This window comes from Monodon monoceros, unplaced genomic scaffold (genome assembly GCF_005190385.1).
Source record: "Monodon monoceros isolate NGI ecotype Baffin Bay Population unplaced genomic scaffold, NGI_Narwhal_1 Super_Scaffold_9, whole genome shotgun sequence".
NCBI classification, from domain to species: domain Eukaryota; kingdom Metazoa; phylum Chordata; class Mammalia; order Artiodactyla; family Monodontidae; genus Monodon; species Monodon monoceros.
Genome location: NW_021703786.1, coordinates 50,729,496 through 50,756,884, shown reverse-complemented (window position 1 = coordinate 50,756,884; position 27,389 = coordinate 50,729,496). Strand labels below are relative to the sequence as shown.

At 49.5% G+C, this 27,389-nt stretch overlaps 1 protein-coding gene and 1 non-coding gene across 2 annotated transcripts in view; both read right to left on the bottom strand.

Annotated features, from left to right (window-relative positions):
• PITPNA (phosphatidylinositol transfer protein alpha) overlaps positions 1 to 24,382 on the bottom strand; it is a 38,853-nt gene extending 14,471 nt beyond the window's left edge. Inside the window, exons 1-7 of the mRNA XM_029211955.1 lie at positions 24,127 to 24,382; positions 19,837 to 19,867; positions 14,688 to 14,833; positions 10,335 to 10,426; positions 5,014 to 5,021; positions 3,840 to 3,914; positions 1,252 to 1,335 (exon numbers count right to left, since the gene is read on the bottom strand). Coding sequence (XP_029067788.1) covers positions 1,252 to 1,335; positions 3,840 to 3,914; positions 5,014 to 5,021; positions 10,335 to 10,426; positions 14,688 to 14,833; positions 19,837 to 19,867; positions 24,127 to 24,146 — 456 coding nt within the window. The 5' untranslated portion in view covers positions 24,147 to 24,382. The remainder of the gene's footprint in view (positions 1 to 1,251; positions 1,336 to 3,839; positions 3,915 to 5,013; positions 5,022 to 10,334; positions 10,427 to 14,687; positions 14,834 to 19,836; positions 19,868 to 24,126) is intronic.
• On the bottom strand, positions 7,235 to 7,337 carry LOC114889870. Its single transcript, XR_003792164.1, has one exon. It is a non-coding gene; the product is annotated as a U6 spliceosomal RNA (small nuclear RNA).
• Positions 24,383 to 27,389: the final 3,007 nt, after the last annotated feature.

Here is a 27,389-nt window from a genome sequence, read left to right as displayed (position 1 = left end):
GATTTAAAATGCAGTCAGTGTGTTAATTTAAAATGCAGTCAGCTGTGTGTTAATTAACAGTAACAGAAGTTTACTCTTGGGCTGTTCCTCTGCATTGACTAATGTGGGCAACGAAAAGCAAACTCCTTATGGCATCTACTTAACAAAAATAACGAAGGTATCAAATCACACACATACACACACACACACAATCATAAAGCATTTCCCAAAGCTAAGGAGATTATTTATTAAATCTTCCCTGCCTCTGCTTCTCTCCACTCACATGAAACAGTCAACAAAATACTGAAAGCACCATACTTTTGGCTAGTATTTCTGTTTGAGAAATATCTGGCGATGTTCAGTTTGAGGAAATTCATCAAGCTGCAGACTTATGATCTATTCACTTTGCTATATATATTATACTTCAATAAAAAATTTTTTTTGAAAAATCCACTAATCTTTTGAGGGTAAGGGTGGGGATATTAGGCAAAGAAGCACAAGATGGCTTTCGTATCTATTTGGGAATGCACAAAACAAAATATCTTAGGCACAAAGAGTGACTCCAGGAAAGAAGTATCATACCCCTGGGATACAGAGAGCAAACACTTATTCCCTACCAATGGGCAGAGTCAAGTTCCTGTGCCCAGATTCCAATAGGCCTCTGTCAAATAGGAAGAGTACTGAATGGGGGAAACCTAGTCCTTTACTTCCCTAAACCAATACCTCCTGGGCACTGAGCAGGACAGACCTGGTCCCCAATTTCTCCAACTTTATGGTCTAGCAGTGGACTGTCCTTTCCAGGTGGCTGCTGCCATGTCTGTTACTCTGAGAAGTGACCACCAACGTCTTGAGGGCAGGGGACTTGTCTTTTCATGTAACTGGCAACCCCCCAACCTGGAACCCACAGAACAGAGTATTCTAAACACAAAATAGGCAGGCAATATATATTTATGATCACAAGGTTAGAAAGAGAACTAGTTTCAGGCTAAGTGTCACTTCAGCAGGGCAAATCACCCCCAGGGCTACCGACAGTACCTGCGTCATCCAGTGACAATTTCCAGAGACCAAACAGGACACATACATCTGGGCCACTATTTTCCTGGTGGTATCCCCGAGTCAAAGCGAGGCAATTCTTAACACTCATTTAAAAAATAAAATACCCAAGGGAGAACCTCCCTTTGAGCCAAGTTGGGTATGGCTCCTTGGTTTCTCTGACACTTAGAAGTCATTTCTGCATCTCAAAGGCCACCCATATCACTGAACAGTTCCTACCTTGCTAAGTACTTGGCTTCGATCTGCAATGTCTATATATATGGCTTCCACATGTTTCCAAGCCTCAGGCTCCAGTTTGTGCACCTGCAGGAACAAGGAGGACCACTGTGTAGTTTTTATCATCTACAAAGCACCCTTTACCCAAAATGGACACCTAGCAGCAGCTGTTCCCATAGCCAGAGATGTGAGATTCCTACTGGTACATACAAAACTATCCAAAGGAGTGGGAGGATGGATTTTAAGTGGACATACATTTGAGAACTAATGCTTTGATTTTTCAAGCTAAGTACAACTGCAACAGCCCAAGACACTCTCAGGACTCCCCTAGCACCTATTTTGTTTCCATATGTTCCCCCTTTGTAAAGACTATACACTTGTCTCATGGGGATGTTGCCTGGTTAGCCATATACTGCTTATTTTGATGCTCTTAAAAATTAACTAACTCAAGGGCTTCCCTGGTGGTGCAGTGGTTGAGAGACCGCCTGCCGATGCAGGGGACACGGGTTCGTGCCCTGGTCCGGGAAGATCCCACATGCCGCGGAGCGGCTGGGCCCGTGAGCCATGGCTGCTGAGCCTGCGCGTCCGGAGCCTGTGCTCCGCAACGGGAGAGGCCACAACAGTGAGAAGCCCGCATACCGCAAAAAAAAAAAAAAAATTAACTAACTCAAAATAGGTGGTACCAGATACAAAATCATGCTACGAAATTCTGATACAAATTCAAAATGTACAAAAGGGGCTTCCCTGGTGGCACAGTGGCTGAGAATCCGTCTGCCAGTGCAGGGGACACGGGTTTGAGCCCTGGTCCGGGAAGATCCCACAAGCTGCGGAGCAACTAAGCCCGTGTGCCACAACTACTGAAGCCTGCAAGCCTAGAGCCTGTGCTCTGCAACAGGAGAAGCCACTGCAACGAGAAGCCCGTGCACCACAACAAAGAGTAGCCCCTGCTCTCCGCAACTAGAGAAAAGCCCACGCGCAGCAACGAAGACCTAACGCGGCCAAAAATAAATAAATTTACAAAATGCACAAAAGGATATGATAAAGCGTATAACTCTTTCTCTTGTCTTCAAGTCCACTCCCAAGTACCACCACTGCTAAACATTCAAGTGTAGAGATTTTTCTTTTAATACAGATGGTAGCATGTATACACACTGCTTCACATCGTGCTTTTTCCACTGAACAGTGTATGTGGAAGACTGTTCCCTACTGGTTCTTTTTAATGGCTGCACAACAATTTATTTAACAGGGTCCTACTGATGGGCTTTTATGCTGTTTGTAACCTTTGGGTACACAAAGAATGCTGAGATGAATATCCTTGTATATAAGCTATTTCATACATGTGAAAACATAACTGTAGTATAAATTCCTAGGTGTGGAATTGCTGGGATAAAGGATAGGTGTATTTTATTTTATTTATTATAAATTTATTTTATTTATTTATTTTTGGCTGCATTGGGTCTTTGTTGCTCCAAGCGGGCTTTCTCTAGCTGCAGTGAGCAGCTACTCTTCGTTGCAGAGTGCGGGCTTCTCATTGTGGTGGCTTCCCATTGCAGAGCACGGGGTCCAGTAGTTTTGGCACACAGGCTCAGTAGTTGTGGCTTGTGGGCTCTAGAGCGCAGGCTCAGTAGTTGTGGCACATGGGCTCAGTAGTTGCGGCGCACAGGCTTAGCTGCTCCGTGGCATGTGGGATCTTCCCGGACCAGGGCTTGAACCTGTGTCCCCTGCACTGGCAGGCGGATTCTTAACCACTGCGCCACCAGGGAAGCCCCTGTATTTTAAATTTAAAGAGTACTGGCAAATTGTGCTCTACAGAGGCTGTAATGTTTTTTCTTTTTTTTTTTTGGCCACTCCACATGGCTTACAGGATCTTTTTTTTTTTTTTTAATAAATTTATTTATTTTACTTATTTATCATTTTTGGCTGCATTGGGTCTTTGTTGCTGTGCACGGGCTTCCTCTAGTTGCAGCGAGCGGGGGCTACTCTTTGTCACGGTCCACGGGCTTCTCATTGCAGTGGCTTCTCTTGTTGTGGAGCACGGGCTCTAGGCACGCGGGCTTCAGTAGTTGCGGCTCGCAGGCTCTAGAGCACAGGCTCAGTAGTTGTGGGGCAGGGGCTTAGCTGCTCCACGGCATATGGGATCTTCCTGGACCAGGGCTCGAACCCGTGTCCGCTGCATTGGCAGGCGGATTCTTAATCACTGCGCCACCAGGGAAGCCCGGCTTACGGGATCTTAGTTCCCCAACCAGGGACTGAACCCCGGCCCTGGCAGTGAAAGCACCAAGTCCTAACCACTGGACTGCCAGGGAATTCCCTAATTTTGATGGTTTAAAAATTCACCTCCTCTGTGCCAGGAGTTACAATTTTAGATCAATCCCAGCACTAGGAGAGGTCCTATAAAGAGTCTTGGAGATCATATTTTTCAGATTAGAGACAGAGCAATCCCACCCTGGTAGGACAGATCTGGGCACAGGCTACTGCCTGCCTGGCCAGGAAAAAGGGGACCATGGATCAGACCGCTTGGCATGGATGGAGCCTCAACACCCCGTCCTGGGGCCTGGAAGTCCTCGGGGCTCCTGGGAAGTGCTACTTACATTCTCCTGGGTGCCAAGATCTGGTTTGTGCCAGGTTTCAATTTTAATCAGAAAGTCTTCTTTCATGTATTCATTCTGGAAGGGGAAAAAAAATACCTTATAGTCACCAGGCTCAAAGTTGGAGAGTAACCATCCCCCCTACTTGCTCACGGGCAGTCGAGAGACCCCAGCCTCTGCCTTATAGTAACAGCTAACTGTACCAGGAGCCCACAGTACACCGGGTGAGTGTTATCTCGTTCAATCCTCACCCCAGCCTGCGATGGCTGTAGTAATACCACCCTCGTCTTATAGTCAAGGAAAGTTACGTTCAAAGGCGTGAGGGGACTTGTCCAATGGCACAGAGATAACGACAGAGCTGGGCCTCAAACTCAGTCGTGTCCGGCTTCAAAATCCATGTATTTAATCCATGTATCTCTCCTATTTGCCTCATGCACAGGGCGTAACAGCTGACTGGCAGCGTGGGAAGAGCACGGGGAGACTTCCCAGCCAACCAAACGTGTTCCCCACCCGCGCCCGTTCTCCCCAGCCAACCTTTTGCTAATTTAACCCTTCATGCTAATTATCAGCCTCCTCCCTTAGTGCCTTTAAAAAGTTGGAACTACTCAAAGGAGGAAAACGTTAACCCCCTAACTCCTCAGTGGGAATTAGGTTCCCAGAAACTTCTTACATTTACCAGCAGGGACAAGGCACCTGGATGAGGATGCTGAAGGGTGGAGAGAAGGGGCACTGACAGAGGGGCTGGGCCTGGAAAAGAAACCTTGCTGATTTCTCAATTTTGCCAAGGGTCAGTGCTCACTGGGGTCAACAAACGCCCCAATGGGAAAGTCACAATCGGGTCAGCTGAACTGAAGCTTCTTGTACAACCCTGGGAAGGCCAAACCTGGGGCAAGCAGGGGACAGCCTTGCGACATTCTGTACACGTGAGACCTGGGGCTAGTATGCCACAGTCCTGACTGCTGCACCTACAAAGCCACCTGCCAATGTAGCTTCAAGCAAGAAGCCATTTTGCCAATTAACAAGTTCCTCATTAGGACGGAAAGGATTAAGCCTCAAAAGCTCCAAAAGTCACCCAAGAGAAAGAGAGGAATACCCAGGAGTCTCCGGGGCAGTTCCATTTTTATTTTTCCTTTTCTTATAAATCATCTACAGTTCCAACCCCCCTGAAAATACTTACTGTAATAACTGCTCCAAGGCAAGGACATGGAAAAAAGAAAGAAAAAGATTAATGAGGATAAATAAAATATCCACCCCTCACCCCCAGGGAGCACGGAAGAATTCTCCACTCCCTGGGGCACTCCAGTCACTCTCCAAGCCCCAGCGAGTACATCTGGTACCTCAAATACAGCAACTCTCAAGTTTCACTCATACAAAGTCCCCAGAGACCAAATATGGAATTTAATTAAAGCGATGCCACTACAGGCTCCTCAGGACTCTTCCCAGTTGGGCAAAGACAGGGAGCAGTTCTGATGAGCTGAAGCGCGGAGACCCGCTGCTCTGCCATCGGACTGTCACCTGGTGTCCCCCCACCCCCACTTCCCGGGGCACAGAGCAGGGCACTGTAGGCCAGGCACTGTCTATCTGCCCTCTGCAGCCTTCCTCTCACTGTAACCAAACCTCTCACCCTCCACACTCCTGATCATTGTAATGAGACCCCCTCGGAAAGCACCGTTCAATTATTTATCAGAGAAAATGACTGCAGCTCTAATGTCACTGGGGAATAGACTAGCCTTCCTCCTGACCACAGCCCAGATCATTCTGTACCCTCTGACTTTGGCAGTTATCGCAATTTCAGATGGATGCCACACTGCCCCATCTGACAGTACATGGGGCTAACAGTCAAATTCCATAACTCTAAAACTGAAACTAAGGTTACCTCTGAGATCGAGATGAGGAGAATTTGAAATATAAGGGATAAGATCCACCCTGTATAGAAACAACCCAAGAGACTATCAGTAATTTCCCTGAATCCAACGAAAGATACTTGCAAGAAAGCACCAGATCAAGATTATAACTAAAAGGGCTATTGAAATAACTGCCCTGTTATTAGTTTAACAAAAAAGGAAATGAAGGGTATAATATCCATCGAGGGCGAGTCCAAAGAGACCAGTTTGGCAGAAATTCTCCAGCATTTTTCTGGGAGCAAGAGCCCTGGGCTGTGTACGTGGCACATGTAGCAGCCCCATCCTCAGTGTCAGGTTGGCCTGGTTTGATGACACTAGGCCCCAAGTTTCTCCCACTAACCACCTGATTCTGAGTCTATGCTCTCCGAGCAACTTTCTCCTAGTTTGGCCTCTGTTGGGACAGAAAGTGCTAATCAACAGACACAAGGCGGGACTTCCCTGGTGGCGCAGTGGTTCAGAATCCGCCTGCCAGTGCAGGCGACACGGGTTTGAGCCCTGGTCTGGGAAGATCCCACATGCTGCAGAGCAACTAAGCCTGCGTGCCACAACTACTGAGCTCGCGTGCCACAACTACTGAAGCCCATGCACCTAGAGCCCGTGCTCCACAACAAGAGAAGCCACCGCAATGAAAAGCCCGTGCACCACTAGGAGTGGCCCCCGCTCACTGCAACTAGAGAAAGCCCGCGTGCAGCAACAAAGACCCAATGCAGCCAAAAATAAATAAATAAATTTGTTTAACAAAACAAAACAAAACACCACAGACACAAGGGTCTGATCACTTAAGCAAGTGGATGTTCTCACTACATGTTGGCTTTCTGATTATAATTTGGTTTTCTATACAGAAGAGTCCGCAAGGAAAGAACGCCCTACTCAGCAAACAGGAATATCCTGGTTTTCATTAGTAATTTTGTATCTCAATATAACTTAAGATATTGGCATTTGGGGGTCTCGTATATAGGTCTTTCTGAGATCCTGAGAAACAGATCCATTTAGTTCTGACAAATTAGGTCTGTGAACCTACGAGGGTGAACACCCTCCCTGGCCTTTAATGCCAATGTGGGTGACCAAACAATCTTTCCCAATCTTCTCTAGCCTCAATGCCTCCAAACACCTCTCTAGCCTCCAAACACCTCTGCATTCGGAGCCTTCCCTTTTCTTCAAACTGCAACCCTATGTACACTGGAAAGGTCTCAGGAAACCCTCTGCAGTTGGAAAACAGGGCTCTCCAATGAGACCAGTAAGGTACTTTTTAAAAACTATGGCTTTGGGACTTCCCTGGTGGCCCAGTGGTTAAGACTCCATGCTTCCAGTGCAGGGGGCGAGGGTTCGATCCCCGGCTGGGAAACTAAGATTCCACATGCCATGTGGCACTGCTATAAACAAACAAACAAACAAACTATGGCTTTATTGAGACTGTATTCAGCCCAGGGTTAAGGTTACAGGAAGAGGAAGGAGGAGAAACATTTATTTTCTTCTTCCTACTTTCTTTCTTTTTTTTCAATGGAACGCTTCATGAATTTGCGTGTCATCCACGCACAGGAGCCATGCTAATCTTCTCTGTATCGTTCCGGTTTTAGTACATGTGCTGCTAAAGCAAGTGTCTCTTCCTACTTTCACTCACAGACCCAGTCCCATCTTACCCCCTCCTCATGTGTCAAGTCATGAGCATCAGGGGAAAAGAAACAGAGAGAAAAAAGGTAAGAGGATAGAAAGAGCTGATAATAAGTAGAGTTTTCCACAGCCAACTTCATTCCACTGAGGACAAGGTTAGAGCCTTCCAAAAGGCATGTGGAGTTTCACTCCACACTCCTTTATCCATCTCACCTCAAACTCTGATCTACTTAGGCCAACCTAAGAGTTTGAACTGATAATCTTTCTCCCACCAGCCCCCAGAGGGAACTGGACATAGCCTTCCTTGTTTATATCTCTTTTTAAAAGAGCAATGGCTAACTGAACAGATCTAAGATTCGAGACATTCATTCTGGGCTTCCCTGGCGGCGCAGTGGTTAAGAATCCCCCTGCCAGTGCAGGGGACATGGGTTCGATCCCTCATCCGGGAAGATCCGACATGCTGTGGAGCAATTAAGCCCGTGCGCCACAACTACTGAGCCTGCGCTCTAGAGGCTGCCAGCCACAACTACTGAAGCCTGTGCACCTAGAGCCCGTGCTCTGCAACAAGAGAAGCCACTGCAGTGAGAAGCCCGTGCACCGCAACGAAGAGTAACCCCCCCCTCACCGCAGCTAGACAAACCCCGCATGCAGCAACGAAGACCCAACGCAGCCAAAAATAAAATAAATAAATTTATATATAAAAAAGAAGACATTCTTTCTGTAATGAAGCTGGGGTGTGACTGTGAAGTCAGCACCCATTGAAGAAGCCAACCTCCTCTCCCCTGCTCCTTGCCTCTCCTCTTCACGGAGTATTTAGAAATTACATTTTTCTTCTTTTGGCCAAGGATCAGAAGATGCGAATGAACATGTGGTGTCTAGAAAAATGCCCATGTCAGCTGCAGCATACTCTCCCCAGAATTACAGAGGACAGTGGCATCTCTCAGTTGGCACAAGCTGTGTACCCAGAACCCCGCCCCAGGCATGCAGCAGTCCACCCTATCCATTTGCCTCCTTTATGCCAAGTTGGCTAAGGTTCTTACGACACATGCTCAATGCAACTCTCTTACACATCAAGAAAATTAATCTTTGGCCCTAGACCAGACACACCCAGCCACTGTGCACACTTTTTTTTTTTTTTTTTTTGCGGTACGCGGGCCTCTCACTGTTGTGGCCTCTCCCGTTGCGGAGCACAGGCTCCGGACGTGCAGGCTCAGCGGCCATGGCTCACGGGCCCAGCCGCTCTGCGGCATGTGGGATCTTCCCGGACCGGGGCACGAACCCGTGTCCCCTGCATCGGCAGGTGGACTCTCAACCACTGCACCACCAGGGAAGCCCCCACAGTGTCTTTTAAGGAAGTGTGTATGTGCCTCTTTTCCAAGAATTGAACAGCTTCCTGCCTGCTGATTAGGGAATAGTGATGTTTGCATTTTCAGCTACAGCAATAAAACTCTAAGCATTACACGCCCCAGGTCCCACCAATGACTGTGCATCTCCTGATACAAGGTTCTTGAACCTGTATAGGACTGAAGAGAGCAATGACCCTGTGATCATTCCCCTTCAGTCATTCCCAAAGTCAACGGGATAAGGACCACATGTATCTTCCTCATCAGATACAATCTAGGGAGTGCCAGGTCCCAACAAGTAAGAGAAGTGTAAGCGGAGGCTGGCAGGCAGACTGTGCCAACAAATGTAGACTGGCTGGGGGAAAAGCTACTTAGCTCACAGCCGACTTCCAGGGGACCTCTAGAGGCCCCCCGCTAGAATCCCAGAATGTCTAGAGTAGAAAGTTCTCTGTGAAGGTTCAAATCTTTCCTTTCTAGAAACTCCAGATAGGAGACTAGGGAAGATTAAGAGAATAATTCCAGTCCTAATCCCACCTTCAACTATAGAACATGCTGGTCTAGGAAGTTCCCTAGTGGTCTGCTAATTAGGACTCAGCGCTTTCACTGCCAAGGTCTGGGTTCAATCCCTGGTCAAGGAACTGAGATCCCACAAGCAACATGGTGCAGCCAAAAAAAACAAAAACAACAAAAAGACCACCAAACCATGCACCATGCTGGTCTAGTGGAAGCCACTGATTCAGGGCTCGGACTGCAGGTGTTATATAACATACTCGGGGGCTAGCTGTTTCTAAATCCTTTGTCATCAAACATTGGGCTTATTTCAACTTTTCCCCAACAACATCAGGGTTTTCTTTGCTATGTTTCCTTGGTGTCTAGGTCTGGCCCTTCTCCAGCGAAGGAAGGTCACCCTGCAAGGCCCCTTCTTATGACTGCCTCTCTCAAAAGTCCCTGGGCCTCACTGCTGCTTTTCAAGCCAAACATGAATACATCCTATTAAAACTGGAAATTTCAGTATCTAACAATAAGGGAGTAGCTTAAAAAGATCCCAGTACATTCATACAATGGAATACTATGCAACTATTAATAAATTTTAAACAATAGACTATATGTAGTGACAGAGAAAAGGTTTCCCATTTACTAAGTAAAAATGAACAATTTAATAATTAGTATGATTTGACCCAAAATTTGGCTGAAAAACGTGCCTGGAGACTTTATATACACGTGTATATGAAAGCATTTTAAAAAAGGATTAGAAAGACACTAAAATGTTAACAGTGACTAGAAATGAAAGGATCATGGGTGATTATCTTCTTGTTTATATGTATTCTCCAAGACAGAGGACATTACTTTTGTAATCAGTAAAAACCAAAATTATCATACCATCCTCAAATAGGAGGGATTGGTTCTATGCCATCTTGGGCCATGGCTACTTGGTGGCTCCCACCCAGCTGGCTGCCAAATTGCACTAGACAACACTGGCACTCACCACCGGCCTGAAGGGAGGCCCCAAGCTCATCCTTCCACTGGCTTAATCTGGAAAATGAAGGTGGGACACAAAACCCCAATTCACTGCCACCCCTGGGCCTACTTGACCACACCCTCCATCCACCCTGGGGCCCAAATTCCAGCTCTGCACTCACCTGTTCTGCAATAAGGGTAGGCATTCCACGCTTTTTCATGTATATTCAGGGCTCCCTCCGGGGCCAGCATTCGAACAAATGTGGGCACTTTGCTGTAGTGAGAAAAGGGTTACGAAGAGAAACAGAGGAGAGAGTTAGAAGACAATGGGCTAAGGACTTCCCTGGTGGCACAGAGGTTAAGAATCTGCCTGCCAAGGCAGGGGACATGGGTTCGAGCCCCGGTCCAGGAAGATCCCACATGCCGCGGAGCAACTAAGCCCGTGCACCACAACTACTGAGCCTGATCACCTAGAGCTCGTGCTCTGCAATAAGAGAAGCCACCACAATGAGAAGCCCGCGCACCACGACGAAGAGTAGCCCCCACTCGCCACAACTAGAGAAAGCCCGTGCGCAGCAACAAAGACCCAACACAGCCAAAAATAAATAAATAAATAATTAAAAAAAAAAAAAAAAAAAAGAAGACGACAATGGGCTTCTACTGCACATTCTCCAGGCTGCAGCTCCAGCTTCTTTGTGGGGAGTTGACACGCAAGTTCCCCTGAGACCAGCTCAGCTGGCTACTAACATCCACCCGCAACTTGGCCCCTGGCGGAACAGGACAGCAGGTGAGGCCCCGGGCTACCGCCACGGCTTATCAGTCCTTACGCTATCATTACGCACTCTTCCAGAGCTCACTGGGCCCAGGGCATGGTACTACACGTTGCAAGGATGAGATGTCTTCAAGAGTGGACCAGAGTGACTGGCTGACTAACCTGGAATATGGGATCCAAGATGACTTGATCTCCTAGGGTCAGTTCTGGGCAGCCAGGAGGGCCTCAGGGCCATCTGCCTCCCAGGACAAAATATTTTCTTCCATTCAATTCTTATCTCAGGTTACAGAGCAGCAGGTACCGTATGAGCTCTTTTTGTTTCTTTTGTTTAAAAAAAGGTATCTGTATTCCTCTGCCTCAGCTTTTAACTGGTAATCTATGCAGTCTTCGCAGGCTCCAACAACCTCATCAGCTTAGTGCCTGAGGCCTAAGAAAAAGAGCTACCTCCAGGACACAGCTAGCTCGGAACACACAGAGCAGCCCACTGAGATCCACTCACTCTTGGCCACACTCATTCAGGTAAGTATTTCTATGAGTTAGGCACCAGGATGCATGTAGGAATCACACAGACATGGCTCCTGCCCTCAGGGAGCTTCCGTTCTAGTGAGGAGTGGAACTAACCAGGCAGAGCACTGTGAGAACAGGGTGCATGGGGAGGCTCCCCAGGGAAAGGAAGGTTTACACAGAGTAGCGAGTGGGTAGGACTGAGCTAGACAAGAGGACGGAAGTGGGGTGGGAAAAGCTGGGGGGAAGAGAGAGAAGTTCAGAGTAGCTGGTGTAAGGTATGAGGTGGGGAATACCGGAGAACAAGCAGAGGCTGGGTCATAAAAGATCTTGTAGCTGCATCAAAGAGGATGGACTTTATCCCGAGGGCAAAGGGCCATCTATAGCTTCTAAGCTAGGGAGCAACAGATCTTCTTCTGGACAGAACGCTTGGAGCTGTGCGGAGAAGTGGAAAGCATGGAGACCAGTTAGGAGCTGCTGTGGTAATCCAGACAAGAGATGATGGAAGGAAATGGAAACGCTGGAGATAACCAAGGAGATGAACTCAAAAGGACTTGATGAGGGACTTCCCTGGTGGTCCAGTGCTAAAGAATCCGCCTTACAATACAGGGGACACAGGTTCGATCTGTGGTCAGGGAACTAAGATCCCACATGCCGTGGGGCAACTAAGCCCACGCACCACAACTACTGAGCTCCTGAGCCTCAAATAGAGAGCCCGTGTGTGGCAAACTACAGAGCCCACATGCTCTGGAACCCACACGCCACAACTAGAGAGAGAAAAACCTGCACGCCGCAACTAGAGAGAAGCTCGTGTGCCGCAGTGAAAGATCCCGCATGCCTCAATAAAGATCCCACGTGACGCAACTAAGACCCGATGCAGCCAAAAATAAAATTAAATAAATAAATAATAAATAAATCTTTAAAAAAAAAAAAGGACTTGATAAGACAAATAAGGAAGAGGGTGTTGTGAATCCATGGTTTCCGATTTGGGACAACTAACGGCTTTGGTCCTCATGAGGGGAGGTGGTCATGGCATTCAGCACTGTTGGTTTTCTTTTCTTTTCTTGGCAACTGGGTGTTTTGGGGTTAAGAGTAGTGGTAGGTAGCAGTTCAAAGTTTCCGCCCTCTCCATAAGGGGGAAGGTGAGACGTGTCCCACCCTCCATATGTACAGACCTCCTCTCTGCCACTTTGCCTGGACCAGCTGAGTCTTGAGGAACCAACTGGCCCCTACTACCAGCCTCACTATCTCTTTTCAAAGTCCTCTTTAAAAAATACAAATGTGCTGTGAGGAAAGTGTGTCTTTTTAAAATTAATTAATTAATTTTTGGCTGCGCTGGGTCTTCGTTGCTGCGCGCAGGCTTTCTCTAGCTGTGGTGAGCGGGGGCAACTCTTCGTTGTGGTGCGCGGGCTTCTCATTGCAGTGGCTTCTCCTGTTGCAGAGCATGGGCTCTAGGTTTGCAGGCTTCAGTAGCTGTGGCACAAGGGCTTCAGTAGTTGTGGCCTGCGCGTTCTAAAGTGCAGGCTCAGTAGTTGTGGCACAGGGTTTAGTCGCTCCGCGGCAAATGTGGGATCTTCCCAGCCCAGGGCTCGAACCCATGTTCCCTGCAATTAGCAGGCGGATTCTTAACCACTGCGCCACAGGGGAAGCCCCAGAAGGTGTGTCTTAAGCCTTATTCTAATCAACAGTTAATGGCTCAGTAAGGATTGGTTGGCAGTCAACTCAGAGGAGGACGAGGAGAAGGCATGGAGGGAAAAGAGCACAATGTCAAGGAAATGGGATCCTGGTGAGTTTTTTTGTTTTGTTTTGTTTTTTTAACTTTTTGACCACACCACGCGGCATGTGGGATCTTAGTTCCCCGACCAGGGATCAAACCCGTGCCCCCTGCAGTGGAAGAAGGGAGTCTTAACCATTGGACCACCAGAAAGTCCTTTGATGAGATTTTTTCCCCCACTTCAGTGTTGTTCTCTTCCTGGCTCTGGCACTCACAAAATCCTGGACCCCTCTGGGCTGGCACTTTTACATCCCTAGATCAGCAGACTACATTAAATCAGCGAGTTTACCAAATGAAAATGAAACTGCTTTGCTCAGTTTAACTGACTAGAGATTAAGGTTCAGGTTTAAGTTGCACAACAATGTGAATGTTACTTAATGCCACTGAACTTAAAAATGGTGGGACTTCCCTGGTGGCACAATGGATAAGGCTCCGTGCTCCCAATGCAGGGGGCCCAGGTTCAAGCCCTGGTCCGGGAACTAAATCCCACATGCATGCCACAACTAAGGAGCCTGCCTGCCGCAACTAAGATCCAGTGCAACCAGATAAATAAATAAATAAGTAAATATTTTTTAAGAAATGGTAAGAATGGTGAATTTTGTGTTATGTACGTTTTACCACAATTAAAAAAAAATAGCAGGTTTATTTTTTCCAGTACTGGGTAGTTTCTAAAACTAGATTGATTCAATTTCCATTCAAGCTGGTGTATGTTTACCATGGCTTTCAATGTCCTTTGGGCCAGCTTACAGTTTACTGAAACATTACTGTCTTGGTTAGGGATTCAGCAATTGTATGGTTTGCAATGGATTTTGGTAAACCAATCAGTTCAAGCCATACTCTTAAATACTTATGCCTTTGATCCAAAGAGAGGTACCAAAATTTCTCCGGTAGCTGATTTCACAATATCAGAATTTAAAATACTACCTGACCCCACAATTCTACTTGTAGGAACATTTACTATAGATTTACACACATTGGGTACATCAAAAGATTTGTGCAGAAGGAGTTTTAGTGGAGTACTGTATGTAAACATCTGGAAATGACTGTAAATATACATCAAGAGAAGACCGGTGAAACAAATTCTAGCACATTTGTTCAAAGATACGACGTGTGGGCTTCCCTGGCGGCGCAGTGGTTGAGAGTCTGCCTGCCGATGCAGGGGACACGGGTTTGTGCCCCGGTCCAGGAAGATCCCACATGCCGCAGAGCGGCTGGGCCCGTGAGCCATGGCCGCTGAGCCTGAGTGTCCACGGGACAGGCCACAACAGTGAGAGGCCCGCGTACCGCAAAAAATACATAAAATAAAAATAAAAAAAAATAATAAAAACAAACAACCCTTTAAGTGAGCAAAGAAGAACTACCTGTACCTACTCTCACAGGTGAAGCAACTTGATCAACCAGCTAACAACTCAGAAAACACCCCGAATGATCCGCTGTCTCCACTTTGATACCAGGACACCTTCGCTCTGCTGCGCAGCCACCTACCTCTGTAAGTGGTAGATCTTGTGCGTGTACTGGCCTTTCTCGCCGTCCTTTTCATAGGGCTCATTCACCAGGACCTCCACACCTTCACCACCACCCGTTTCATTTTTGCTGGCCTCAGCCACAGAATACAGCTGCCCTACTTGATACTGAAGAAACAGAGAGACGGGAGTTACTGCCAACGCAGAATCTTCTCGATGGCTGCACACAGTCCAGTTGCCAGGAACTGTGTCCAATTAGATCGCTCTGGGACCCCCTGATCCGGGAGCTTATTCCGCAGTTTCTCATGTGGCCTTGCCCAAATCCACCCAGAGCCACTAAGAAAAGCTGCTCTGTGGCCTCTCTTTAGCCATCAGGTGTGTTTAATTTCATCTTTCCCATTTTCACATCCTACTTCAAGGCTTCAGGAGGCAGGTGAATATGCTTAATCTCACACCACTATCCAGAAAATAGAGTCCAAGGTAGTTTTTACCCTGGACCTGCCTTTGGTCCCAGATCCCCAAACAAGATCTGGGTTGGTTGTTAGAAATCTCTTTATCCCATTCATTTAAACAGGTCCTAAGACATGACTTCTTGTAAAGAAAGGTACCCAGTGCACTGTGAAATCCACAACCCCTGCTATAAAAGTGGCTCATCGGGACTTCGCTGGTGGCGCAGTGGTTGAGAGTCTGCCTGCTGATGCAGGGGACACGGGTTCGTGCCCCGGTCCAGGAAGATCCCACGTGCTGCAGAGCGGCTGGGCCCGTGAGCCATGGCCGCTGAGCCTGCACGTCCGGAGCCTGTGCTCCTCAACGGGAGAGGCCACACACAACAGTGAGAGGCCTGCGTACCGAAAAAAAAAAAAAAAACAAAACAAAACACTGGCTCATCTACTTGTTTCTTCTCCAGCGTTGGGCCCCTCCTCACCCTGACAGCAGCTCCCAGAGCAGTCCTGCAGGCAACCAAACCTCCTGATGCTTTCCTGCTTCCTGGTGGGGCTGAAGCAAGCGCCCTGCTTCCCGTATTAGATAGCACAGATTCCTATCCCACAGTGCTGGCTGGGTGCACCCTCTATGTTGGCACTTACTAGATGGCCAAAGCCTAGTTTTCCTTTATTTGGGTCACATGCCACCCTATCAAGTCACCAGTCAAGATCACTGGCCTCCTCTGATCCCTCAAGACAACTCAGTATTAGGGCCAATGACCTGGGCAGTGCCCAGGCCTGGCCCTTCTGCTCCCTTCTCTCTGAGGGAAGCTGTCTAGAGGGAAAAATGAGGTGAAAAGAGAATGAACGCAACCATTAAAGCAGGAAGTTACGCCTATACCAAAGGATGCATCTTCCCTATCACGGCCAATGCCACCAGGCACAACGGTTTAGGGAGTATGAGAAAAAGAAACTTGATTATAGTTTGGGGAGGGGTGGGGATCGATTTTCCTCACCCTCCACGCCCCTTCCCCAAGCTCCTGGTACTCTCAGGAGTGAAAGACAAAGGTCTTTCTCCCTTTGAGGCCTGCTCTACCTGGCAGCCTCCTAAGCACCACAGAGACGTTTCTGGGCAAAACATGGAAGGAGGTGAGGCAGCACACCAGGACAATTCACTGTTCACCATGAAGCTGAAAGAGCCCTAACTTCCGAAGCAAAAACGCAGTACAGGATGCCAAGGAAAGGCCCAGGCAAACTGTCAAGGCTGGGTTAATCCTGTAAAGAGGAACATCTGGGTGAGAGCCAGTCACCTTGACCTTGCTAATCCAGAGCAACATCAGGGCTGCCTCAATGCCCCCAGGGAACCCCAAGCTGTCCCTCTGCCTTTCCAAGTCCACCCCCTAACAGAGGCATACATGAAATCCCCTATCAAGTGGGTCAGGGTTTGGCTGAGCCAGGGGTTCCTAGGAGGCAGCAGTAATTCTGTTTCAGAGAAGAGTCATAAGAACATCTAACCACTGACTCAGCAGTCCTAAAGGGAAGGGGAGGCTGGTTTTACCAGGCCGGTGGAGGGGACTGGGGGGCCGGCTGGTGGTGCTGCTTGGGGAGGGGCCCCAGCAGAGACTAATCCCCTTCATTTGGTTCCTCTTCAGCTGCAGGAATCAGAGGGCAGGCTCTAAGAGGATCAGTGTGTTGGGCTGGCATCTTCCCCTTTTAATCTCTCTTGATATTCTGATCCTTTAATCCCAATGAGACATGTAAGGCAGTTTTGTTAATTCTAAGGGGTGAATAAGACTAGCCTCCACAAGCTACAAGTGAGGGATACTTTTCATGTCAGAGGGTTCCCTTTGGCACCATGGCTCTGCACCCTGGGAAAGCAGAAAGCAGCCAGACTCAGATGGGGTAGAGATGGGGGATGGGGATCAGAACATTAAATCAGATAAAGAGCCCCAAGGAGACGAGGATTCCAGCCTCCTCTGGCCCAGGACAGTGCTCCCTGCCCTGGAGATCTGCTCCCTTGTTCCCAAGAAAGAAGACAGCTAAGGAAAACAGAGACTCCACCACTTTGGCAATCTGGGAGTGGGAGCCCAGGAAGATGTAGTGGGTGCACCTGAAACATGTCATGAAAAACAGCACAGCTGTTGGTCCCACCCCCATGGACCTGCCAGCCCAGGCACCAAAGGGGCCTGGTGCCATGCATCTCTGGAAATGAGAAGTAAAACAGCCCTACCCACAGTAGGGGGAAAAGGCGGCCCGAACTGAGCAAGGAACCACTGGCGGACACACCACGTTAAACAGCCAGGGCTCTCTTGCTTTGCTGCAGAACGTCCAGAAACCCTGCACAGTGAGTATTAGGCCAAAGGCTCTGGCCAGCCAGAAGCTGATTTTACCCCAAAACATTGATTCAAGCCATCAGGATGGTCATAAAGACAGGGGCTTCTCTATTCTCTTTTCATTCCCCTTCCAAATCAGAAAGCTCTGAGGGCCTCCAATTGGGAAGTGAATCCAACAGCCACATGACACTGGGCTGTTCCCATGGGAACCGTTAGTCAGGATGGGTTATCGATAAAAGACTCTGAGAAGGCTGGTCATTAGTTATCTCTTCTTTGGCTTCCGCATTCAAGATTTTCTGATCTCCTGGAACCAAGGTTCAAGCCATCAAAAGAGCAGCTCCTGCTTCAACCCTGCACAGGCCAAGCACTGCTTTCTCATCAGTGGTTTATGGCTGAGAATGTGTTGACCATCACCAGGCTTACAGGTGAATCGTAACCAGTGCTTACTTCCCAAGCTTCAGCTTTCAGGCTCAGTTCACCCCACAATTTCCTCAATGCTCCAAAAACAAACAACCACAAACTGAAAACCGCCAATTGTGGACGCTCTCAAGGTGAGTTCCCCTTTCCCTCCATGCTTGGCTCCACCATAAGCAATCAGCCAAGAGGTGCCCCCGGACAGTGCTGGCCCTCCTGGGTCTGCCACACCTCTCAGAGACATTCCCACCTGTCATTCCATCAAGAAACTCCCTGCAGGGGCATCCCTGGTGGCGCAGTGGTTGAGAATCCGCCTGCCAATACAGGGGACACAGGTTCGATCCCTGGTCCAGGAAGATCCCACATGCCACGGAGCAACTAAGCCCACATGCCACAACTACTGAAGCCCACACGCCTAGAGCCCATGCTCCGCAACAAGAGAAGCCACCACAATGAGAAGCCCGTGCACCACAACGAAGAGTACCCCTGCTCACCGCAACTAGAGAAAGCCCACGTGCAGCAGCCAAGACCCAACGCAGCCATAAATAAATAAATTAAAAAAAAAAAGAAACTCCCTGTAAAAATGATCCACTTCACCCCTAAACACCACTTTGAGGTGCTCCTGAACTCCCGGGGGACATCTTCCTCTCTGGGGTGTGGGAACCTCCTGTACAGCAGAGAGAGAGGCATAGGACCCCCAAGTTTCAGGGCAAGTAGCGTGCTGGGCCTTCCTGCTTGGCCTCCTGGTTTGGAAAATCACTTGCTGTTTTTCATAGAGAGCAAGGACCCCAAGGAGATGGGCTAGCAGGGCTCCTCCGAGCCAACAGCTCTCAGCCCAAGCCCATGGTTCCCAGGCCCCATGTACACCTCAGGGGCCTCCAGGGATCGCAGCATCTACCCAGCTATCCCCTCCCCCAGCTTCCCCAGCCTCATTTCTCTTATCCTCCTTTCCCAGAACTCCCACATCACGTTCGAGGCCCACCCTGACCCCTCCCCCAGGTCTCCACAGCTCTTAACAGACGTACAGCCCACCACCAGAGACAATCCTCTGGGGGGCCAATGCCTGCCCACCCTCTTTGGGCGCCAAGAGGCCATTTGTCTCATCTCAAGTGTGCTGCGGGCTCTGTTGGCCTGATCTCAGTTTTCAAAGGTCCATTTCATATTTGGAACAGGGTGGAAGTTACCACAAGAGCTGACACTGCAGGAAAGAGGGCGACTGAGGGCACCATACTGGCTGAGCAGCTTCACCCGAAGTCGAGCTTAACTGAAAGCTGAGGGACCTGTGGATTCCAAAGGGAGCAAAGAACAAGGCTGAGCTGGGAGAGGAGAGTGAAGGAAGTTCAGAGAAAGGGCGGGACAAGGGAGGCTCTGTGACAGTCTTCTGCTGTCCCAGAGACCAACTCTGAGTCAGCACGGCCTATGAACCTTCTTGTGGCAAATCCTGCCAGATCCCTATACACAGGAACGTCAGGCCCAAGAACCATAAAAGGACAGAGGGCAAGCCAAGCCCATCTGTCATTCCCTGCCCTCCGTGAAAGAAGGGTTCTGGGCCTCGGTCTTCCTAGCAGTCACCTAGAGTATGGCCAGGAAGGGCCTCAGAGATTTCCAGTCCTGCTGGTTTGTCACACAACCAGAGAGAGCCAGGCACACTTCCCTGTTGAGTCACAGAGGTCCCAGAAATGCACGTACTTAATCCCCTCAGTAACATGTCCCCAAACAGGCTGAGTTCTAGCAGGTAAGAGGGGCTGGTTTAGTGTCTACTCAGTTATCTCGCTGGTCAACAGCTTGAGGCAGGTTGCACATAGTTGGTCAGAGACATAAGCGCCCTCCTTCAACTGAAAATTGCACCAGGAAAATTCACATCGAGTACTGATTATCTCTATGCTAGAACAAACATGAAAACCACAAGAAGATACTAGTGTGGGCCGCCAGGAGCCCGACTGAGCTAAGGGTCACAAGCAAGTATATCCAACTATGAAGAAAAAGAAGAAAAAGGACTTACCTCTTCTACAGACACAGGTAGGATGACTCGACTGCAAGAGAGGGAAAAGAGTATCAACTTCAGGCTCTGAAACCTGCTCTTAAAGCATCATCTTAGAATGGTATTAAATGTTTCGTTGCACGTGACGCTACGCTCGCTGTCAAAAACCCAGCAGAGAATGGCCCCGAGTGCTTCAAGGCTACGACCCTCTGTCCCTTCTGGCACTTCATTTAGAACCCTGTGATTCGGTGCAAACCTGTCCCCTCACCAGCTACTTCCCAGGCCTCTGACTCACATTTGGAGCTGTCTTCTTCTCCCTCTCTCCCACTCATATCTTCCCCAACAAAACTCGCCAATGGGTCTACCTCTCTCCGTTAACATAGGAGGTTAATACAGGAGGACTCACCCCTGCAAACTCCGAAGCCAAGATGAGGATTCAGACCCAAAGAAGCAGGTCCTGGGGATTTAATTCTGTGGACCCAACCTCCCAACAACAGCCCTCAAGGTGAAAGGCTAGGGAGGGGCCAAGCTCCTTGGAGGATTAATCACCCTAAGAGCACGCACCAACCATCTCTGCTCCGGGGCCAGATATTACAATACAAGCTACTACCACAAAGCCATCAAGAGAGGACACCTAACTTATGTCCTGACCTCCAGAAGCTGTCCAAAGACACCCCAACTGATCACTTTCTTTTCCTTCTCCATTTCAATGATTACCAATTGTTGGAGGTACCACCAATCAATCACCTGATGGAGAAGCCATGGCCAGCGAAGTCCCACACTGGTCAGAACTCCACACACAGAGGTGTGAGGGCCAGTGGCCCTTCTCTGGGTGGCTTGCATTTGTAATGCAGAGCAATGGCCAACCCCCAGCTCAAAACTGTGAGGTCAGAGAGCTGAGACAGAAACGCTTGGTTGGGGCTTCCCTGGTGGCACAGTGGTTGAGGGTCTGCCTGCCGATGCAGGGGACACGGGTTCGTGCCCCGGTCCGGGAAGATCCCACATGCCGTGGAGCGGCTGGGCCCGTGAGCCATGGCCGCTGAGCCTGCGTGTCCGGACCCTGTGCTCCGCGACAGGAGAGGCCGCAGCAGTGAGGGGCCCGCATACCGTAAAAACAAAAAACAAAAAACAAAACGCTTAGTTGTATTCCTACGAATCAAGTCAGCTCCCAAGCTTAGATTCTCAGTTCCCAGACCCTAGGTGGAACCCCCTGGAGCCTCCTGCATCTTGCATGCTTGGTGAAGCACGTGCTGCTATGCTCTCCTTTCTATGCATTGGTCCTGCCAATTGGGATCCTTGCTCCAGGCTGGTAAAGAGCCTGCTCACTAGCTTCTAGTCCCACAAAGGTCCCCAGATAGCAAGAGACACCCAGAGGGATCTGAGAAAAACTTCACACTCAAGGCAAGGCACAGAGCAGAAAAGTAGCAGGAAAAACAAAACGGGCTCCAAGTCTCTACTGCCTGCTAACTCCCCTTCCTCCAGAATGACTCAAATAATGTAAATCCTGCAGGTTACTGGATGCTGCTACTAATGTTGTCCTCCCATTAGAGAAAGCCAACAGTGCAGAAAAATACTTCCAACTTGGAGGCCACAATTTCTGCACCCTCAGGAGAAACTTCCTAGAAAACAATAAGCCTTTTATCTTCAAGAACAGCAGTAAAAATCACATCCAAGAATTTGCAGAAATCAAATCAAGGTGAATCCTGTTACAGGAAGTGTCAGAAAAATCAACAGGGACAAACTTCAGACCCTGGGCAGGCAGTTAAGTCTCCCCCAAAAGGAGATGGGCATCAGCCACTTCCTGACAGGATGCCCTGAGGCTGCTATAGGACAGCTGCACACCCAGACATTTCTCCCTGGCTCCTTGGGAGCAAAACCACTTCAGCAGCAATAGGGTGCAACTCCAAAGGACAGGGCCACAGAGGCAGTGCGGGGCTGGGACTGGAGCTGTGTTCACTTCAGTGTGACCTTCACTTGCATTCTCCAGAGCTGCAGCGCTGCAGCCACAGCCAGGTGTCTCCGATGCCTCCCTCTTGGTCCCCCGCCCAGGGGTGCACACACACACCCAAGCACACATAGGGCACAAGTTGGGCAGGAAGGAAACGCAGATGCCAGGCAGGCTCTGCACACCTGGCACCTTGGACCTTTCCCTGGCAGGCTTCAAGGGGCGGAGAACAAAGACTGAGAAGGGAGGACCTCTCTTCAAAACTCACTCAGATCTCTTCTGAAGGTCCCTTCCTTTCCCTGCCTGACCCTCTTTACAAAACCTACAGGTTTCTACAGATTCTAGGATTCAACTGGGAATAGAAAAAAATGAATCAGGAGAATGGGAAAAGTCTGTCATCTGTACAGTCAAGATTAAAATCCAAAGTGCATGCTCTCCTCTTGTTGGATTCCCAAGATTCTTCCTCCTCACCACACAAAACTCTGTACTCTGGCTGGATCAGCATCAGATTGGATGTCAAGAAATAGAGGTGGGGGGACTTCCCTGGCGGTCCAGTGGTTAAGACTCCGCACTTCTACTGCAGGGGGCACGGGTTCAATCCCTGGTCGGGGAACTAAGATCCCGCATGCCGCTCAGTGTGGTCAAAAAAAAGAAAGAAAGAAAGAAATAGAGGTGGAGGGGCTTTGAAATAACACTCTTCAGATGAGGTGTCAAGCTGGGATGACACCTGGGTCTCTTCCCTTTGCTATCCAAAGCTCCACACTATGTCCAAAAGTCCTAAACACCTCCAAGGAGCAAACCAGATGGGATGGGGCAAAGTCCCCTCACTGACAAAATGGAAACAGCTCTCAGCACACCTGCCTGGCTACCAAGTGAATTCCACCAGATGCTCTCTAACCGGACACCTCCCACTTCCGGACCTTCTGGGCTTCTGGCCGAATGCTGCCCACTTGCCCTCCCCTCCAGGGAAGCACAGTTTCACTGAAAGTTCTGCACGTACACATCCAATCTCTCCTCTCCCCCAACTCCCAATCTTTCCTCTTTGAAGAAGAAAAAAAAAAGTCCTAAGATGATTACTTGGAACCATAAGCTTCAGGAATGGGTCATCTCATATTTGAAAGATTAGCAATCCGAACATCCCCACCTGTCATCCAGTCCCGTGGATTTCACGAGCAAGCCCATCTCCCTGCAACTCCTACCAGAAGTCACTCATCTCCACCGCCCATTAACTACTCAGAAACTCCCTCACTCTTCACCATTTTTCCTCAGTCAATGGCTTTATGAAAATATCAATGCCTCAGAGCAATTTCCCCATCTCTTTGCACCAAGACTGAGAATCCCCCAGAGACACGTTGGCCCTGTCCCCCACCCCAACTCCAATAACATGTATATTTACTCACAAACATACTCTTTTTCCAAACTGTTCTCCTCCCTGGTAACATCCTAGCTCTCTCCATCACCATAACTCCCTCATATCACTTCAGCCCCTGCCCAATATATTCTGGACTCCTCACCCAAGTGTCTCCAAGTCCCAAGCAATCATTCTAAGCCTTTTTTCCCAAATACCTCGTCCTCTGCCCCCACCACGTGGGCACCATGTCACACCATCTGTCCCCTCTGCTATCTCCTTATACCCTTCCCCTGTCGCTCAGCCTGACGCTGACTCCCTAGTCCTTTTCCTGTGTCTACTTATCACAATCCTTCCCCTGATGCCTAAGGCAGCCACTCCTCACACCCCAGGTTGCCTTCAACACTCGGCCCCATCATCCCAACTCCATTCTTGAAGCTGTCTTATCTGATCTCCCAGTGCCCCTTGGTATTGTTCAGCCCCAAACCCCTCTCCACTCTGGCTGGCTCCCCGGCTCCCCAGCCCTGTCTGCCCTTGTCTAACCGTTCCTCAGCCACTCAGACAACTCCTCCCTCTCCGGTGGGTCCTCTCAGCCAGTCCTGCAGCTCTGGCTGGCCCCTTCCTCCCTTAGCCTCCACTCTAGGACCACCGCACATCTCATCCAGCACCCTCGATCCCCTCAGCCCCTCCTCATGCCCTGTCCGGCTCTCACTGTCCCCTTGACCTCATCTCAGGCCTGCCCGGCCCTCTTTGTCCCCTCAGCCTCTCCTCAGGCCTCTTCGGCCCTCACTGCCCCTTGGGCCCCACCTCAGGTGCTGTCCCTCCCGCTTTATCCCCGTTCGGCCCACCTCGGGCCCTGTCCGGCCCTCGCTGTCCCCTCAGCCCCTGCTGGGCCGCCCATCCAGCGCTCTCCACCCCGTCGGGCCCCGTCCGTCCTCCGCCAGGCCATCACCCTCCCTGCTCGTCATCCTCGACTCTCCCTCCCTCCTCGCTTCCGCACGGCCGGCTGGACACTCACTACTCCTTGAGCAGCACCATGTCGCTTCGCGGCTCGGCGGCTGCTCGCTGCCCGCCCAGCCTCCCGCCCGCTTCCCAGCGGCCGCTCTCCCCGTGGCCCGGCCCGGCTGCCTGTGCGCCTTCGTTGTTGTCTGCTCTGTCCCCGCCGCTCTCGCTGCGGTCGCCGCGCCGGCTCCTGCCGCCCCTGCCTCGCCGCCTTCCGCGCCGCTGCCGACGCCGCCCGGAGCTCCAGTTTCCGCAGCGCCGCGCGGGGGCGGGGCGTCTCTGCGGCAACCAGAGCGTCACGCGCAGCGCTGCGCGCTGACCTAAGCGCGGAGGCGGAGCCTTCCCGGGCCCGCCCCCTCCCGTCCTTAAGTGGGCCGCGGCGCTGACATCCGCGTCCGGGGTGGGTCCGGGGCGTGCGCAAGACCCGGGCAGTAGGTGGGGCCGACACCGAGGTGTGCAGCAGGGTCCTAGGGGTGACTGATTATCTGCAGGCGGAACAGATGTCCCTGTACGGCTGGGCCTCCCCGGTGGTGTGGTTTGAGATCTAGGAAGAGGTTGTGTCAAAAAATATTAATAATGCCCAAGTTTACGTGCACGTGCTCTTCTAAGGGCTCCTTACAACAGCTCTACCAGAAATGTATTATTTCTTGACTCCTTACAACAGCTCTACCAGAAATGTATTATTACTGTCCACAGTGACAGGTGAGGAGAAGGCAGAGCTTAAGAGACTTGCTCAAGAAAAAAGAAAAAGAGAGAGAGACTTGCTCAAGTCCAAAGCTAGCATGTGATGGGGCAGAGATTTTCACCTTGCTGTCTTAGTGTAATGTCTTTCTTTTTTTTTTTAATTCATTTTATTTATTTATTTATTTTATTTTTTGGCTGCGTGGGCTCTTCGTTGCTGCCTGCGGTCTTTCCCTAATTGCGGCGAGCAGAGGCTACTCTTCGTTGCCGTGCGCTGGCTTCTCATTGCAGTGGCTTCTCTTGTTGTGGAGCTCTAGGGCTCTAGGCACGCAGGCTTCAGTAGTTGTGGCGTGAGGGCTCAGTAGTTGTGGCTCGTGGGCTTAGTTGCTCCGTGGCATGTGGGATCTTCCTGGACCAGGGCTCAAACCCATGTCTCCTGCGTTGGCAGGCGGATTCTTAACCACTGTGTCACCAAGGAAGTCCTTAGTGTAATGTCTTTCATCCAAAAAGTATTTGCTAAGTGCTGCTGTGTATCAAAATCTGTGCTTTTCTGTTGGTGGGAATGTAAACTGATACAGCCACTATGGAGAACAGTATGGAGGTTCCTTAACAAACTAAAAATAGAACTACCATAGGACCCAGCAATCCCACTACTGGGCATATACCCTGAGAAAACCAGAAGAGGGAGACACAAGAGGGAGGGGATATGGGGATATATGTATACATATAGCTGATTCACTTTGTTATAAAGCAGAAACTAACACAACATTGTAAAGCAATTATACTCCAATAAAGATGTTAAAAAAATTATCATCACAAAAAGATGAAAAAAAAGGAGCTACCTATGTGAGGTAATGGATGTGTTAATTATTTTGATCTTAGTAATTGTTCCATTTTATTCCATGAGTGTGTGTGTGTGTATATATATATATTCATCTCATTGTAGACTTTAAATATATACAATTATATCAATATTTGTGAAATATTCATCAATTAAGTCAGAAAAAAATGCAAAAAAAATCTGTGCTTTTGTTGAGTGAGCAAGTCAGATACCATCTAGCCCTGAGGGAGCTCAAGGTCAAGTGGGGGGGTAGGTGGAGGGACAGCTAGGCAGTTAGGATGAAAAGGACTGTGAGAGGTGAAACACAGGTTTGGTGGCATTACACCCAGGAAGTGTAGTCAGCAAAGGCATTCTGGAGGAAGAGGTTCTAAGCTGAGCTCTTCAGGGGGCTGGGAGGGGAGGAGGTACCAGGCAGAGTTAATGCAAAGGCTGGGGCCCAGGGGGCCAGCATGTGCTCTAGGGGAACCGAGAGAGGTGACTGGGACATAAAGCTTGGGGGCTGAGGAGCTGTAGGAGATGGGAGTGGGGAGAGGGTTGGGGCCAGAGTATGCAGCTCCTGGGGGTGATAAGGTGTTTGTAGTCCATCCTCAGAGCATGGGCTGGCATCTACGGTTTTTTATGCAGCTCTGGAGTTTGAAGGCTCACTCTAAGAGCTGAGTGAAAAGGGGACTGAGGGAAACAGAGCAGAGGCAGGGAGACTGGTGAGGAGTCCAGGCAAAGTTGGACTAGGACAGTGGTGGGATAAGGGGGAAAAAAAGAGAGATGGAGGACTTCCCTCATGGCGCAGTGGTTAAGAATCCGCCTGCCAATGCAGGGGACAAGGGTTCAATCCCTGGTCCGGGAAGATCCCACATGCCGTGGAGCAACTAAGCTCATGTGCCACAGCTACTGAAGCCCATGCACCTAGAGCCCGTGCTCCACAACAAGAGAAGCCACCGCAATGAGAAGCCCGCGCACCACAACAAAGAGTAGCCCCCACTCATGGCAACAAGAGAAAGCCCGTGTGCAGCAACAAAGACCCAACGCAGCCAAAAATAAAATAAATAGATAAATATTTTTAAAAAAAAAAAGAGAGAGAGAAGAAAGAGAGAGAGAGAGAGAGAGATGGATTTAGGAGCAACTCAGGTAAAATCAGCAAGACTTATTGACTAATTGGCTGAGAGAGTGAGAGCAAGAAGGGAAGAGCAAAAACTTCCCCGGTTTCTAGCCTGGGAGACTGGGTGGACGGCACTGCCTTCAGGAAAACACGGGGAAGGCAGATTTGCACAGGGGAAGACAATGGCTGAAACGGAGCAGGACCCTGTGGGGCCCTCCCAGGTACAAATCCTTTCTGTGTCCCTCATTTCCAGTTTGTAAGAAATAGGCATCACTCAGCCTCCATGACCTTCCCTGAGTTCCGAAGGTCATATTCAGACAGTTGCTATCCAGGGAAGGGAGGGAGTACAGAAACAAAGGAGGAGCAGAATACATAACAATATCTTTGATATTCGGCTGGAACTAAGGCCCCCACCCAGCTGGAGGATGCTAACTTCAGCCTGGACACAAGATTCCTGGAACAACACCCTGTTACCTCACCACCAACCAGTCAAAAGGAAGTCACACACCCTGCAGCCCTCACCCAAAATTTTGCCTATAAAAAGTTTTCCCTGAAAACCATTGGGGAGTTCTGGGTTTTTGAGCATGAGCCACCTGTTCTCCTTGCTTGGTCCTGCAATAAACCTTTCTCTGCTCCAGACTCCATGGTTTGGCCTCACTGT